Source organism: Miniopterus schreibersii (assembly GCF_964146895.1).
Source record: "Miniopterus schreibersii genome assembly, chromosome: 12".
NCBI lineage: Eukaryota > Metazoa > Chordata > Mammalia > Chiroptera > Miniopteridae > Miniopterus > Miniopterus schreibersii.
The window spans coordinates 49494241-49508367 of record NC_138112.1 but is presented as its reverse complement, the minus strand read 5'-3'; the positions used below and the strand labels follow the sequence as shown (position 1 = coordinate 49508367).

Below are 14127 nucleotides of genomic sequence, written 5' to 3'. Positions count from 1 at the left end.
GGACAGGAGGAAGGCGCGGCCAGCCCCGCTGAACGCCGCTGAGGGACCGCAAAAGACGAGAGCACTGGGCTGAGCAGAACGGGGTTCACCATGGCCTTGGCGGACGCAGCCTCCGCCGAGTGGGGGTATGGACGTCTTCCAGGAGAGGGTTGCGGGGGGCACGAGGGGAGTAAATGGCAAAGGCAATAGCCGCAGACAAAATAAGTTCTGCTATAAGTAGAAACAGGAAAAATGGGGCAGTAAGTAGGAAGGAATCTGGGATCAAAAGAAGATTTTTTTTAAAGAAAAAGATCTTACACCCAATTCTATGACCTATGAAGTCCAAAGCCCTCATGGAGATTTCGAAATTCCTGGGAGGAGGCTGAGGTGACAGTGATGCATGTGCGTGAGTACACACTGGGGGCAGGGTAAGGGGCAGGAACGGTTCCTTTACAGCGGTTGCCTCTGCCTCGGAGGGCTCAGCATCCCACTCACGCCCACACCATCTCCACTGTCCGCCGTGCGAACCTGCATCCCACTGGGGGTGGGTCCTGCCTGGTACTCAGGGGGGGCAGACGTTGCTAGAGGCTTGAGGGTCATAGGAGAGGATGACTCGCAGTCACACTATATAGCAAAGCGATAAGAAGACCGCATTAAATATTTGAAAGTCCTTCGGGTGGCCTTCCGCGGGTGGTCGGCACCGGCCCTCTGTCCCCCACAGCACCCGGCCCTCTGTTCCTCCCTCTGCCCTCTCGCTTTTCTCTCTTTTGTTCTAACTTTTCTGTTCCCTCTCAGACAAAATATACACACACAAATAAAAAAATGTGTGTGTGCGTGCGTGCGTGTGTGTGTGTGTGAGTGTGTGGAGATATTTTCCTGCAGAGCAGCATGTCTTTTTGGGGCTGGAGAGAGGAGTGCTTGGGTGTTCACTGATGCCCCCTCCTGCCTTTTACTCCAAACAACACAGTGGTTTCCTTTCTAAAAGTAATTCGGGACGGAAGCTAGTTCTTAAAATAATACATTCTCCATCTGGTCCTATATAAACCACCAGACAGAGCACTTGTCCTTCCAGGCACGCAACAAGCACCAGCTCTCGCCTTCCCCCCTCGCTGAGAAAACAAGAGCAGAGCTGCTATTCTGATGGCATTTCCACGAGGCCTGTCCACACAGCAGGGCCTGAACTAAGGTTTATCGAGTTGCATGATAGGGTGCTGCTGGCCTTGGGAGGGTATTCGCTGGTTCCTTCAAGTCTTAGGGTTAAAAAAAGTGAAGACATTGATTTACTGCTAAGAACAGAGAATAGTCATGTATAACATCACAGATTTTTAGACTGAATTTGTTTATGGGTCCAAAAGATTTTTGTCCCCTTAAAATATTTAGATCTCAGTATGCGATGTGTATACAGGGTTTCTCCCTCTCTCTCTTTTTTTTTTTCCTCTAGGCCCTTTAGTTATATTATGTAAAAGATAAATAAATGAGATGTGGCCTTCTGTGGCCATCAGAAATCTCCATCAATCTGAGATCACTGGCCCCTTAGTTAAAGAACAGTAACTTGTAAATATACAACAATCCATGGCAAAGGTATTTGGACATAAAGACATTGCTTTCCTAACTTTTGCATATTTTTTGCTCTTCTCAAAAGGTCACTCAGAATCAAATACACGAAGAAAAGAGTGGCATTCCATCTGAGAAAAGAATTCAGCTTTTATATGCCAAGGTTACCAGGATGAAGGGAAAGATGCAGGAGTCGGGAAAGGTACAGCATGACTAAAACCTTGTGTTCAAAGGGCCCTTTCCTTACAGGTTTGATTGCTCATTTAATGACGTTTGACCAAGAGAAGAAAGACTCGATCTTCGACTGCCCTTAACCAATGAACTGTTCATGACTCCGTATACATGACCGGAAGCATGTTGGAACCTAAGCCAAATGCCCCACGAAGCCAGCATTACTCACACAAAGGGGCCACCTCAGTCCCAGGAGTCCCAGTTCAGTACTGACAGCCCAGGATATAGGGACAAGAGGGAGGAATGACCAATCCCTGTCCACCAGGTACTCCTGTTTTTCCTTTAATTTAATCCTTGCCTTTCCCAATGGGGGAACAAAGGACACTTGCTTATATACAAAAACATCTCATTGCCATGGAAGGAAACCAGTTTGCTACATTGTAGAACTGATGTCTCTAAGTTCCTCGGCGCTCCTACAGGCAGCCTCAGATCACGCACCCAGGCATGCATGTGCACACACGGGCAGGAATGCTGGGAGTGGAATTAAATTTTGCAGATAAAATATCTTTATCACTTTTTTCCTCAAAAGTTGAGGGTAAAATAATGCAAGAGAAGGACTATTTAGGCAAAAATAGTACTCAGTGCACCTGATGCTCAGTGGAACAGCACAGACTCGGTGCAGAGAACGGCCGAATCAGTTTCCTATTGCTCACCTGTGCAGGAGAAGTCGTCCACGCGAATGTACCCTGGGACACAGTCACAGCGATACAATCCAGGTAGGTTGACACACACGGTATTGGCATGACAGTAATGCATCTTAGCAGCACACTCATCGATATCTGAAGGAGAGAAAAAAAGGAGCAATATCACGGTTAGTCCAACAATTAAACCAGAGTGTAATTACCTTCCAGTGCAATTAGAAAACACGAGCGCCCACTGAAACCAAGAGAGGAAGCAAGATGCCTTAAACGCAAAAGCTTAACTGCAAATCCAGCTGGTGCATTAGATCCAACCTTGAGCAAAAAGTTGCATGGTACAGCACAACAGTTAAAAAAGCCCAAGAAATATAAAGACTGGATTTACTAGGATTCATCTCTCACCATGGAGGGGCCTTGATTTAACGTCCAAAATCAAATAGTGATGTGCCCAGTCAGTTGACACTAATTAATATTTATTAGGTATCCATTGCACATGGTATCGCTGTCATCAGCAAGATCAAGGGAATCCATCCCCCCTGCTTGTGTGTCTTACTAAGACGCGCCTTAATCCATCTGCCACAAAATGACGGTGTGGCCAGTTTCTCCCATGTGCTGTGCATACAGATAGCAGCTGTTGTCTGATGCAAATGAACGCCTTTCATCCCTTGACCCGGAGATCCATCCCGTGTGATACAACAACCGGCTGGTGCGACAAAAAGATCTTGTTCTCTTTAGAATGGAGGTCAGAGCATCACCTGCTTTCTCCAGGATCAAAATTAAAATAACCTACAAACTTAAGTACAGAGTTTAGCCCTTTCTGGAGGTTGTTTTTAAAAAATGAATCTAGCCCGGCCGGGCATGGCCCAGCGGTTGAGCATCGACCTAGGATCCAAGCGATCGGGGTTCGATTCCCGGTCAGGGCACATGCCCAAGTTGCAGGCTAGGCAGCCAATCAATGACTCTCTCATCATTGATGTTTCTATCTCTCTCTCCTTCTCCTTTCCTCTCTCTAAAATCAATAAAGATATTTTTTTTTTTAAAAAATAAATAAATAAAAAATGACTTCATGTTCATTTTACTCCGACTATTCGTGTGTGATGGCCAGGAAGACGGGACGCTATAAACCCAGCACAGGAACCCAAGAGAGAAAGGGTGAGTTCTTGCTCTGGTTCCGCTAGTGGTCAGCCTGTGGCTTCCATGTAACCACCCTGAGTCCCAGGATCCTCATCAGCTTGTCAGAAGGGTTGGTTAGGAACCTCCTGCTTTATGTCTTTCTATGCATTATCTAACTTAATCCACATACAATTCCATGAGTGAAGGAAAGCACCACCCCCATTTTAGAGTCTGGAAAACTGAGGCTCAGGGAAGTTAAATGTGTGGCACAATGTTCCTGTTAGAACATGCTATAACCAAGATTTGAACTCAGAAGTCAATCTCTTATTTACTACGATTTACTTCATGAAAGCACCTGGAAAACTATAATTAGTCAAAGACAGTCTTACTAGTAAGACTGTCATGGAAATCCTGCTGCCCTTCTTTCCTGTATAGAAACCGAGACTAAAAACAGCTATCTCAAGTCACTAGGAACCTCATTTATCTATTCATTCTGGAGTAAAAGTAGATACTCTTTTCAAGGCCAAAGATCTGTCAGCCTATAAATAAAAGTTGTTGTGGGGTAATTGAGGTCTTGGAGACTCAGCAAGACTTCCATAACTATGACAGAAGAAAAAATGGTAGAAATTAGTGAAATAATTCATTGCAATCAACAAAGTGTCCTACCTGCACAATATCACATGCTTCCAAAAGTGATCCAAGACAATGCATAACAAAAACAAATGGACAGCAGGAATATAAAAACTATGTAAGATCACATCAAGCAAGGGTGTGGAGGGAACTGTCCCTGAAGTCTGAGATAGGACGGTCACTGTGCAGGAGCACGAGATGGACGTTAGATCTTTCTGGCAGTCGGGGGCACTAGAATTCTTTACAAGTTGGCCCCCGCATTCCTTCAACATTTTGCATCACAGAAGAGTGGCTATCGTGAAAGTCAAGAAGAAAGGGGCTTCAGGAAAGGAGTCGTGATGACATTTGTCACCTGCTGCTACGAAGGTGAATAACGTAAAGACAGAACTCACCATGAGAGCTGGCACGAAGGTCACCGCTGACCTTGACCTCATAAGAGAAGCGTGGGGAAAGGAATGGGCCAAAGCCTGCACGCAGCCGGTTAAATAGAGAACGGACTAGGAGACAGACAGAAAAACCAGGCAGAAGGAAAAACAGGGTAGAAGCTGGGGAGACTTGGAGACTAGAAAGGGCCTTGTTCAAAGATGGAAACGATCGCAGCCTGTTTGTGTGCTGCTTGAAACGACCCCATGCGCATGAAGAGAGAGGGAGACGCGGTGAGAGAGCAGGTCTCTGCGGGAGCAAAGCCCCGACACAGCCCAAGGAGCTGACTGCAGGGCACAGACGGAGCCGGTCATCTTGACAATGAGAGTGAGGCCAAGAGGCAAGGGAAGGCGTGGAGATGGGGGTGGGGAGTGAAGTAGTCCTTTGCTGGTTTTTATTTTCTCAGTGAAATCTGAAGGGAGGGTAACCTCTGGGAACTGGGAGAGGGAGGAGGCGCTGGACGTTTGAGGACAAGGGAGGAGGCATTAAAAAGTCATTCTGGGGAGAGGAAAAGGGAATTTATTGGGTGTGTAGTAGGGTGGGCTGAGGAGCCACTTTTGATCTGTGGTCGTAAGTTTTATGTGAGAGCAGTCAGCACGGCCACGTGGGGTTTTCGGTCTCATTCAGATAGCTGAGACGAGCGCAGGGTCATTGGAAAGTTATATCCAGAGATGAGTTTTTAGGCAAATATGATGGGTAAAGAGAGATACAAGGGAACTGAGTGTATAAGAAAAGGGGTGATGACAGTGAGCCGCTGAGGAAGCTCAGCTTTTAGGGAGGGCAGTGAGGGCGTGAAGGTGGGCCGCTGAGATGGGCTGGACGTTACGGTGGACCCTGTGCTGCGCTGTCTGCTGTCTCCTTCGCCCTAAAGAACCTGGGCTCCCAGCTAATGGGGGTACTGCCTGCGAATGATCTCCAGCTGTTAGCCTCTTAGAAAAACTGTCCTTGGTTGAAGAGAGAGCTCACCCCCAAGTCACACTCCCATCCTGAGGGCCGCCTACTATAAAGACTGGTTGTCCTGGTTATGTCAACGCAGGACAATTGTGAAGGACTCGCCCAGGTTCAGAGCACTCGATGGGACTGAGCCGACTCGCCCCGCTACCCCTCCTGCCCCCTTCCCTTCCTCCACAGGTGTCCGCCCCTGTAGCACTCCCTGATAAACGTCCCTGTCTGTCACTCTCCATCTCAGAGGGCGCTTCCCGGGGAACCCAAATTTCAGCAGAAATCCTGATGAAGGCAAGGACTTATCATAGTGAGGATATCAGAGTGCATGAGCTGGAAAATTAGGAAATGGAGCCATAGGGTAGTGTGCTTGACCTTACGATTTTGGAGGTGATTTAGTTATTGTTGATTACAAGGTCTTCCATAGGACTGTAGGGTCATTATGAGAGCCGGGGAACACCAAGAGAAGCCAGGCACTGCAGGGAGTTATCGGCATTAGCGTTGTTCATCAAATACCAGTATTCCTCCTTCGGGGCGCACAATGCAATAGTACTGGTCCCTCCTTTTTGAAGTTAAGCCTGGCTCTATGACTGGGCAAGACCATTAACTAGCCCTCTACTAAACCCCAAGGAAGACGGGTGAGCAAAATTCCATCACGGACCTCACAGCCTGCTGCAGCATTGAGGAGAGCTTGCTAAGTTCTGCAGAGAATGTAAGGCCTTTCGGCAGGGGGATCTGACCTCCTCTTAGAGGGTCAGAGAAGGGTTCTCTGTGCAAGTGCCGCTTCATTTGAGACCTGAAATCAAAATGAAACAGGTAAAGCGGGGAGGAAGCACACACCAGGCAGAGAAGAATGTTTGAGAATGCGTTAGAGGAAAGGAATCTGGCCTATTTAAAAAGAAACTGGAAAGATAAGCTGGACCCGGACCCTGCTGGGCCTGGGAAGCCCTGGGAAGGAGTCTGGACTTTAATCAGGGTAGTGACACAATCCGATTTCTGTTTTTAAAATATCACTCGGCGGAAGTGCAGAGAATGGATGGGAGCAGGGCAAGCTGAAGGCTAAATCACGTTGGTATTTTACTCACAGAGATACAGCTACGCTGAACTCCGTCTCATTCTGCTGGGATGCCCAGCCATTCTTTAAGATGAGAAACTAGTCAGGACTTGCCTTAGAGGCGATTCAATCTTCAGCCCATGGGCCTCAGCTGCCAACCAAGCTGCTGACTACAATGAATGTTTCCCTGTCATGGACCCTTGTCAGCTGCTCCCGGAGGGAAACCCTGGCTCATTTCCCCGAGGCCGCTGCCTAACTGCTGAGAGGTGTCCGCCTCATCTAGATTTGAAGGAGTTACTTGGCTATAACAAGCGAATTTTCATTCCAACAGCCAAGCCATTTCCTTGTTTCGCAGGACTCTAAGGCGTTGAATAAAAATGTTTTCAAAAACTAGACGAGGGGACGGTTAGAAAAACTGCAGTGAGAATTTCTCACATAGGTTTATCCAACTCTTGCTCTCCGCAGGTCGCCCAGGCCACCACCCACCCCACACCCCCTGCAACATATCCTTGCTGCCCCGCTGATGTGCCTTTGAGTGGGTCTGCCTTCAGTTCACACCATTGGTCATTTCAGCTCTTGCATATCTGATGATTTCCTGGTGGCAGTCCAGAAACAGACAGCACCAAAATAAAGCAGAAAAGTTGACAAATGTACCAGAAAATTAAACTGTCACAACCTTATCTTTGTTATTTATCCCCTATCATGCAACCACCAGATAGAAAAGCTGCTTCTTGGTATAAATGAGGAGGGGGGAGGGAAGTGTTAGGGGCCACCCAGCTGGGCCCTGGGAGACGAGGCAGTGGAAGAAAGGAAGAAATCGACAACTTCCACCTTTGCGGGACGGGGGTGCGGACGGGCATGGTGTGAGTGCCTCTCCATCCTCAGGGAAAGGCACCACCCGGCAGACATTTCAATGGGACTCAAGAGTGCTTCAAAAGCAAGCCTGATTATAGAGAGAATCAAAACAGAATTAACATCGTCAGAGAGGTGGGCTATCCTGAGAAAACAATCTTGAGAAATAGCGAACAACAGAGATTTTAAAAATGAGCCGAGGACAGATGCTGCTTTTTGTTCCCAGACAAAAGACTCTGAAAGGTAATGAATTATTACAAAAACAAACAAACAAAAAACAGAACCCCCTAATGAAAGAAAAAAACGATGCTCAGAGAGAAGGAAGCTGAGCTGGCCCAAAGCAATGAGGATTTTATAACCACAGCCCTGAGAAGCCACCGGACCTTGGCCCAGGTGGCGATGGCCCTCCGCCTGAAGCCAGCCCCTCTCTCTCTGACAATGGTCCCTGCCAGGGGGATATTCACCCAAAAGCCAGGAGGCCAGAAGCGGCCAAACCCTGGGCTGAACCTCAAGGTGGAAGTTAAACACACTCAAGTCCAGGCTCAAGATAAAGGTGAAGCACAGGAAGCTTTTCTAAGAACCACAATTTACATGACATCTACTGAAACGATGAATGGATTTTTCTAAAACCCATTCGTCATTAGGCACAGAGTGACACCAGGGCGAGTAAGAGGCTAACAGCACGTGTCCTCCTGGGGTAAAACTAGGAAGAGCCCTTGGCACCTGGTTAATACTCAATAAATAGCTGCGATTTCTACAGATCAGACACTATGCCCCGTGCTCTACAGGTAGTATCTCGTCCCTCCATTCATTCCTCTTGGCTACTGTAGGACGTAGGTATCCCCATGTCATGATGAGGAAGCTGGGGCTCACCGACTATTAGGTCACTTACCCAAGGCACGGAGTCAGTAAACGTAACAGCCTAGGTTCGAGCCCACCCAGTCTGACCGCAAAGTTGGCATTGTTTTCACTGCGCTAGTTCTGGCCCTCGACAGTGTTTCAATCCTGTGACTTTTAGATACAGCTGATGCTGCTGCAAAGTGCATGGAAACAATTCCATCTCCAACTTCCATGTCCTTGTGCAGCGCTGCTCATAACATCTGCTCTGGTACAAGACTCTGTGAAATGGCAGCGCTACACCGCGCACCTCTGCTCCTTTCTGCTCCTTTCGCTCTTCCCAATCAGTCTTACCGGGTTCGCGCCTCAGGCTCCGGTGGCCCAGCTCCCAGGCGGATAGCAGCGTTCTGCTCCCGGCTGCAACCCACAGCTTGACACGGTCTCTCCTCGGGTTGCTTAAGACTAGCGAGTGCCTCCTACAGGACTGGAAACTAGAGACAAAGAGGCCTGGATCTTTGTGGGGTGTTTTTGTTTGTTTGTTTGTTTGTTTTTTATTTTGCTGGAGAAACGCCTATAAACCCCACTGCAGCATATATCAGCTCGAGTATAATGGGGCTCCAATTGCGATTCATTCGTATAGATTGCTTGTCATCTTTGAAATATTAGAGCTCATCTTCTGGTGGTCTTTTGAGGTAATAAAAATACAAGATTTATGTCCCTCTCCAGGAGGGTGAGGAAGTTTGTTTTGTTTTAAAAAGGTATACTTATGGACTTTAAAATGAAACTTGATGGGGCATAATGATTCCTCACGTATCACCAGCCTCCGTCTGCATAAGAGAATCCTCAGCACACGGACCCTCATTTGGCATTATCCTCGTTAAAATTAGAGAGCAGGGCCTGGCTGCAAAGAGGGGAGCAAATGCAAGGAATTCTCTTAATAAAATGATGTGATCTACTCAGGCTTTGTCGTAAGAATTGTCTAGAGAAAGGCAACCCAAGGAGGGTAGGACCAGGAAGGTGGGGTTGGAGGTTGGCCAGGGGGCATGCCCCACTCCCTGTGTACAGTTATAATGGAAACAAAGTGGGAAAGGAGAACCAATATTCACTGAGACCGTGCTTTGTGCCAAATACTGTGTGCATCTTATCTCCTTACTCCCAACCATCCCATGGCCGGCATCAGAAAGTACATGTAGAGCTCCTAGAATTTAACCCAGGCCCTGTGGCTCCAAGCAAACCTGTTCTACTCTGACTGCTGGGCCAGGGGCACTGGACGGACAGTCAGGAATCAAGCTCTACTCCTGCTCTTTCTATTGGCGACCTATAGCACTGAGCAGTCACCTCTCGTCTCAAGACATCGGCTTTTCCCATCTGCGCAATGAGGGGGTTGAACCAGAGAGCATAAGGATAGCCCCCAGGTTCTAAAGTTCTTGATGCATTTACGTGTTTCTGTCCGCTCATCATAAACGCCTGCCAGCCTCTGAAGCAGTGTCTCCCGAACTGCCCCGTCTCCTCCTGTTTTAAGGAGCTTGAAGATGATCCAACTGCCTTTCCCGAGACACAGGCCCTGGAGAATACTATCAAGATGGCCTGAGTCTTCACACTGCTCCTGGGTCCCTGTGGCAACTGAGCTGGCGTCTACCTTGCAAATGACGAGCAGCTATGACGAGCAAACAGATATGCATACAAAACCAACGGGCAAGGTCTCCATGAATTAATAAGATAAATTGCAGAGCAATTGTACCAGACTTCAATCTCCTGACTGCAGGACTCATGAGTTACATAAAAACACGGTGGCTTGGAAAGTAGTTTGTCATATAAGAACTATCAATACTTTCTATCTGTGTCATACCGAACATTTTGGAAAGTCAGAGCCCATATGATCTTTGATTTGCACTTATAAAAATCCAGTGAAACAGACAAGGTGTAGATGATGCCCTTTCGAAGGTAGAAAGATAGAGGCCCAGAGAATACAGAAGTAGAGGCCCAAGGTACCCAGATCGTCACTGAGCTGGCACAGAATCAAGGTCTTCTAGCTCTGGGAGCCGTGCTTTATCCAAAGTCGCATGCTTCTCTACAACTACAGCCTTCTTCCCAAAGCAAGGGGAAAAAAGGCAAATGCCTATAGATGCTAGGAGTATAAGCAATGCCTGCAGGAGCTGGGTGGACAATATCGGTGCAAAATAAGTCCCTTCCACAAATAAAGGGGTTTCTAGTTTTCTTAAAACATACCTCTCCCTCTCCCCTCGCCTTCCAAGAACAAAGAAACAGTTCTCTCTTATAAGGGAAAAAAAACACAGCACAAGGCCAATGATACATGGAAAGTGACAAGAAGCCTCAGTGGCAAAAAGGCAATAGAAAGAGCTTCAATTGAAGGAAACTGGAGCCCAAGATTAATAATGCCAGAAGGGGCAATACGAGAGATCACCTGTACAGCACTTGCTCTGCGCTAGACATAGTTCTAAGTGCTTTACATACATTAACTCATTTAACACTCATCATAACTCTAGGAGGCGCATATTACACATAATCATCTTTAATTTACAGGTGAGAAATTGGGGACATAGAAATGTATGGTAAACTGCCAAAGGTCGCACAGCTAGGAGGTGACATGAACTCGGCAGCCTGGCCCCGAGTCTGTACTCTGCGCCCTGCGGCATTTCCTCTCAGGGACAGTGAGCCAGATCTTTGATCTTTCTAGAGAAGTTGCACTGATTTAAATTTTAAAAAACATTGGCTCTGTTTCTGTCAGACATTTTGAGTTTTGTTTCTCTATTGAGATAATTTATACGCCACGCAACTCACTCATTTTTACAGTATACAACTCAATGGTTTTTAGGATATTTACAAATATGTGCAACTATCGCCACAGTGAATCTTAGAACATTTTCATGACCTCAGAAACAAACCTGGACCCTTTATATATTACGCTTAATCCCCATATTCCTTATCTTCCCCAGCCCTAGGCAACCTGGAATCTACCTTCTGCGGAGGCTGAGGTTCGGGGGTTTTTTAATTGAATTTATCGGGGTGACGGTGGTTAACAGATTTATACAGCTTTCAGCTGCATAATTCTACAACGCGTCATCTGCACACGGTATTGTGTGTTCACGACCCAAGTCAAGTCTTGGTCCATCACCATTCATCCCTCCTTTACCCTTCTACGTTTTGAACCAAGGAAAACATACCTGCCTATCAGATTGAACCCGCGGACGCCTGTGCCCTAAAGCATGTCGTCACGAGGATCTTTAAGGGGCAGAGAGAGAGGAAGAGAGAGGGGAGGGTGGAAAAAAGGGGGGAGGGAGAAAGGGGAAGGGGGGAGGGAAGGCAAGAGAACGGAAAGGGCAAGAAGGGAATTAAAAGTAAAGCAAAGCGAAAAGAAGACAAAAAAACAGAAGAAAAGCGGGAAAAACAGTCAGACAACCATGGGAGGACCCTACGTGACTTCTACGGACTGAACTGTGTCACCCCCACTCCAGATTCATGTATTAAAGCCCTGGCTCCCAATGCGATGCTATTTGGAGATGGGCCCTTTGGGCGATGATTACATGCAGATGACGTCATGAGTGCGGTGCCCTCACGACGTGATTCCTGCTCTTAAGAGAAGAGGCACCACACAGCCTGCTCTTGCTTTCTCTCCACCACGTAAGGACACAGGGAGAAGCAACCCCTGCGAGCTCGGAAGAGAGCTTTCGCCGGGGCCCCACCACACTGGCAGCCCTGACCTCAGACTTCCAGCCTCCAGGTTTGTGACTAAATCAGTTTCTCTTGTTAAAGCCAAGCAGTCTACGGTGTTTTGTTATGGCAGCCCAAACTCATGAATACAGGCGGGGCCGAAGTAGGCCTACAGTTGTTCATATGGAAAATAATACAATAATTAATAAATAAGGAAAGAATAAACTGTGTTTCATGTACTCACAATGTAAACCGCCTTTTGCCTTACCCTGTCTAATAACCCTTTAAATTTCTCAGCTGCCTGATGAAATGGATTTTTATATCATCTTCTAAGATGTGTGTCAAACAAACATGTTGCCTGCCAGATCAAATGTTTGCAGATTAAAAATTCAAATAACCTTTTGGTCATCCTGTGCATAGCAAAGGAGTCTTCTCACACAAGGTTAAAGACACCATAAGGTAGCAGTTAGTTGCTGGATTTCTGATATTTTTGAAAAGTATTTTCCATGTATAACTAGGTCAGATATTTGAAAATCAATGCTAGGGTGTTTTTCCCCCTGAGGGGCTCAATTTCAGAGTCAAACAGTACTGTCATAAACTAACACATCTCTTTGTGCCATTGAGAACCCCAGCATACTAATTTCTAACTGGCACTGAAAAAGCACCATAAGACACCACTCCGTGACTTTCTTCCCAGCGTGGCACTTCTGACCTTGGAGAGTATCCATAAACTGATGCTGAGTGTCTACAAGGAGAGACCCAGGCTGGGTGAAAGGTGATTAAAGCAGCTTTGGCCTCAGACTGTGCCCCAGCCTATATGAGTCTACCAGTGTCTGAACCCTACTTCAGCCGGTAGTACCAGCAAAACCACTGAGAGCCTCCAAAAAGGACCAAGGTTTCCTCGTGAGCTGTGAGTGAGACCAATCAAAAAACACAGTGAAAGTGTAGAAGCTACGATGGTCTCTTGCCTTCCCTACAGTTGGGAAAGGAAAATCAAGGTACATTTACACACATGGAATACTATGCAGCTGTGAAAAAGAAGGGTCTCTTACCCTTTGCGGCAGCATGGATGGACCTGGAGAGTATTGTGCTAAGTGAAATAAGTCAGGCAGAGAAAGACAAGTGTCACACGCTCTCACTCATATGTGGAATCTAATGAACAAAATAAACCGACGAACAAGGGAGGACCACAGGCATGGACACATGGAACAGACGGACAGAGGTCAGAGGGGAGGGGGTGGGGTAACATATACTTACATGGCTACAATGGCAAATTTTATGCTATATATATATATATATATATTCTACCACTAATTGTAAAATAGTGGAATATACCAAAAACCAGTGATTTGTACACTTTAAAAATCAGTGAATTGTATGTTATGTGAACTGTATCTCAATATGTTTGTATTTTTTTAAAACAAACAAACAAACAATGGGAGCTGGGGAATAATCCCAAACCTCTGTTCTCATCCCTGAGGGGAGTAGAAAGCAGGTATGCCCGTGAGAAGCTGAAGGCCACATAGCTAGACAAAATGTGACAGGTCTCAGTTCGAATCCCAGCTCTGCTACCGGTTAGTGTTACCCAAGATGCTTCTGAACTTGGGTTTCCACATCTGAGATCTATAAGTGAGTGGGTAAATTAACAGAATTATTTAAGTGTATTAAACTATGGCATGATCACGGATGCATTTTGAAAAGATCCTTCTGGAAGCACGCGGTGGGGGGGTCAGACAGGGGCGCCCTGGTGGCCACATTACGCGCAGCGCGAGTGGAGTGCGGCCGAGTCCGGCGGCAGGGGCGAGTGGGGCGCCAGCTCCAGCCGAAGGACGCCACCGAGGGACGGCAGGTTGTGGCTTTAGGAGCAGAGCAGTTAAGTGATGGCAAAGTCAAGACAATCATGAGGTGATACGGGAGCGAAGGTGGTTGTAGCCCCGAAGAGGAAACTTCGAGGCTGGACCTTGGCCCAGGGTGACAGCACCGCTCAGCGTGGAGGAGCCTGAGCGGCGGGTGCGGGAGCCTCAGTGAGCAAGGGCTAGGGGCTGGCCGGGAGATTTGTCACTGACCGCCATTAGAAGGGACAGCAGGTGTATGAGCAGATGGCTGGGACTTCAAAAGAGAAAAGGCTTTTATGGGGAAGGAAGAAATTACTCTAGACGCGGCGAAGCTGCCTTGGAGAAGCGGGTGCTGCGTCTGGGCTCC

At 47.2% G+C, this 14127-nt stretch overlaps 1 protein-coding gene across 6 annotated transcripts in view; it reads right to left on the bottom strand.

Annotated features, from left to right (window-relative positions):
• Positions 1–14127, bottom strand: part of NELL1 (neural EGFL like 1) — a 618076-nt gene that overhangs the window by 312262 nt on the left and 291687 nt on the right. For all 6 annotated transcript variants that reach the window (XM_081154971.1, XM_081154973.1, XM_081154974.1 and 3 more), the window contains exon 13: positions 2418–2543. In XM_081154971.1, coding sequence (XP_081011097.1) covers positions 2418–2543 — 126 coding nt within the window. The remainder of the gene's footprint in view (positions 1–2417; positions 2544–14127) is intronic.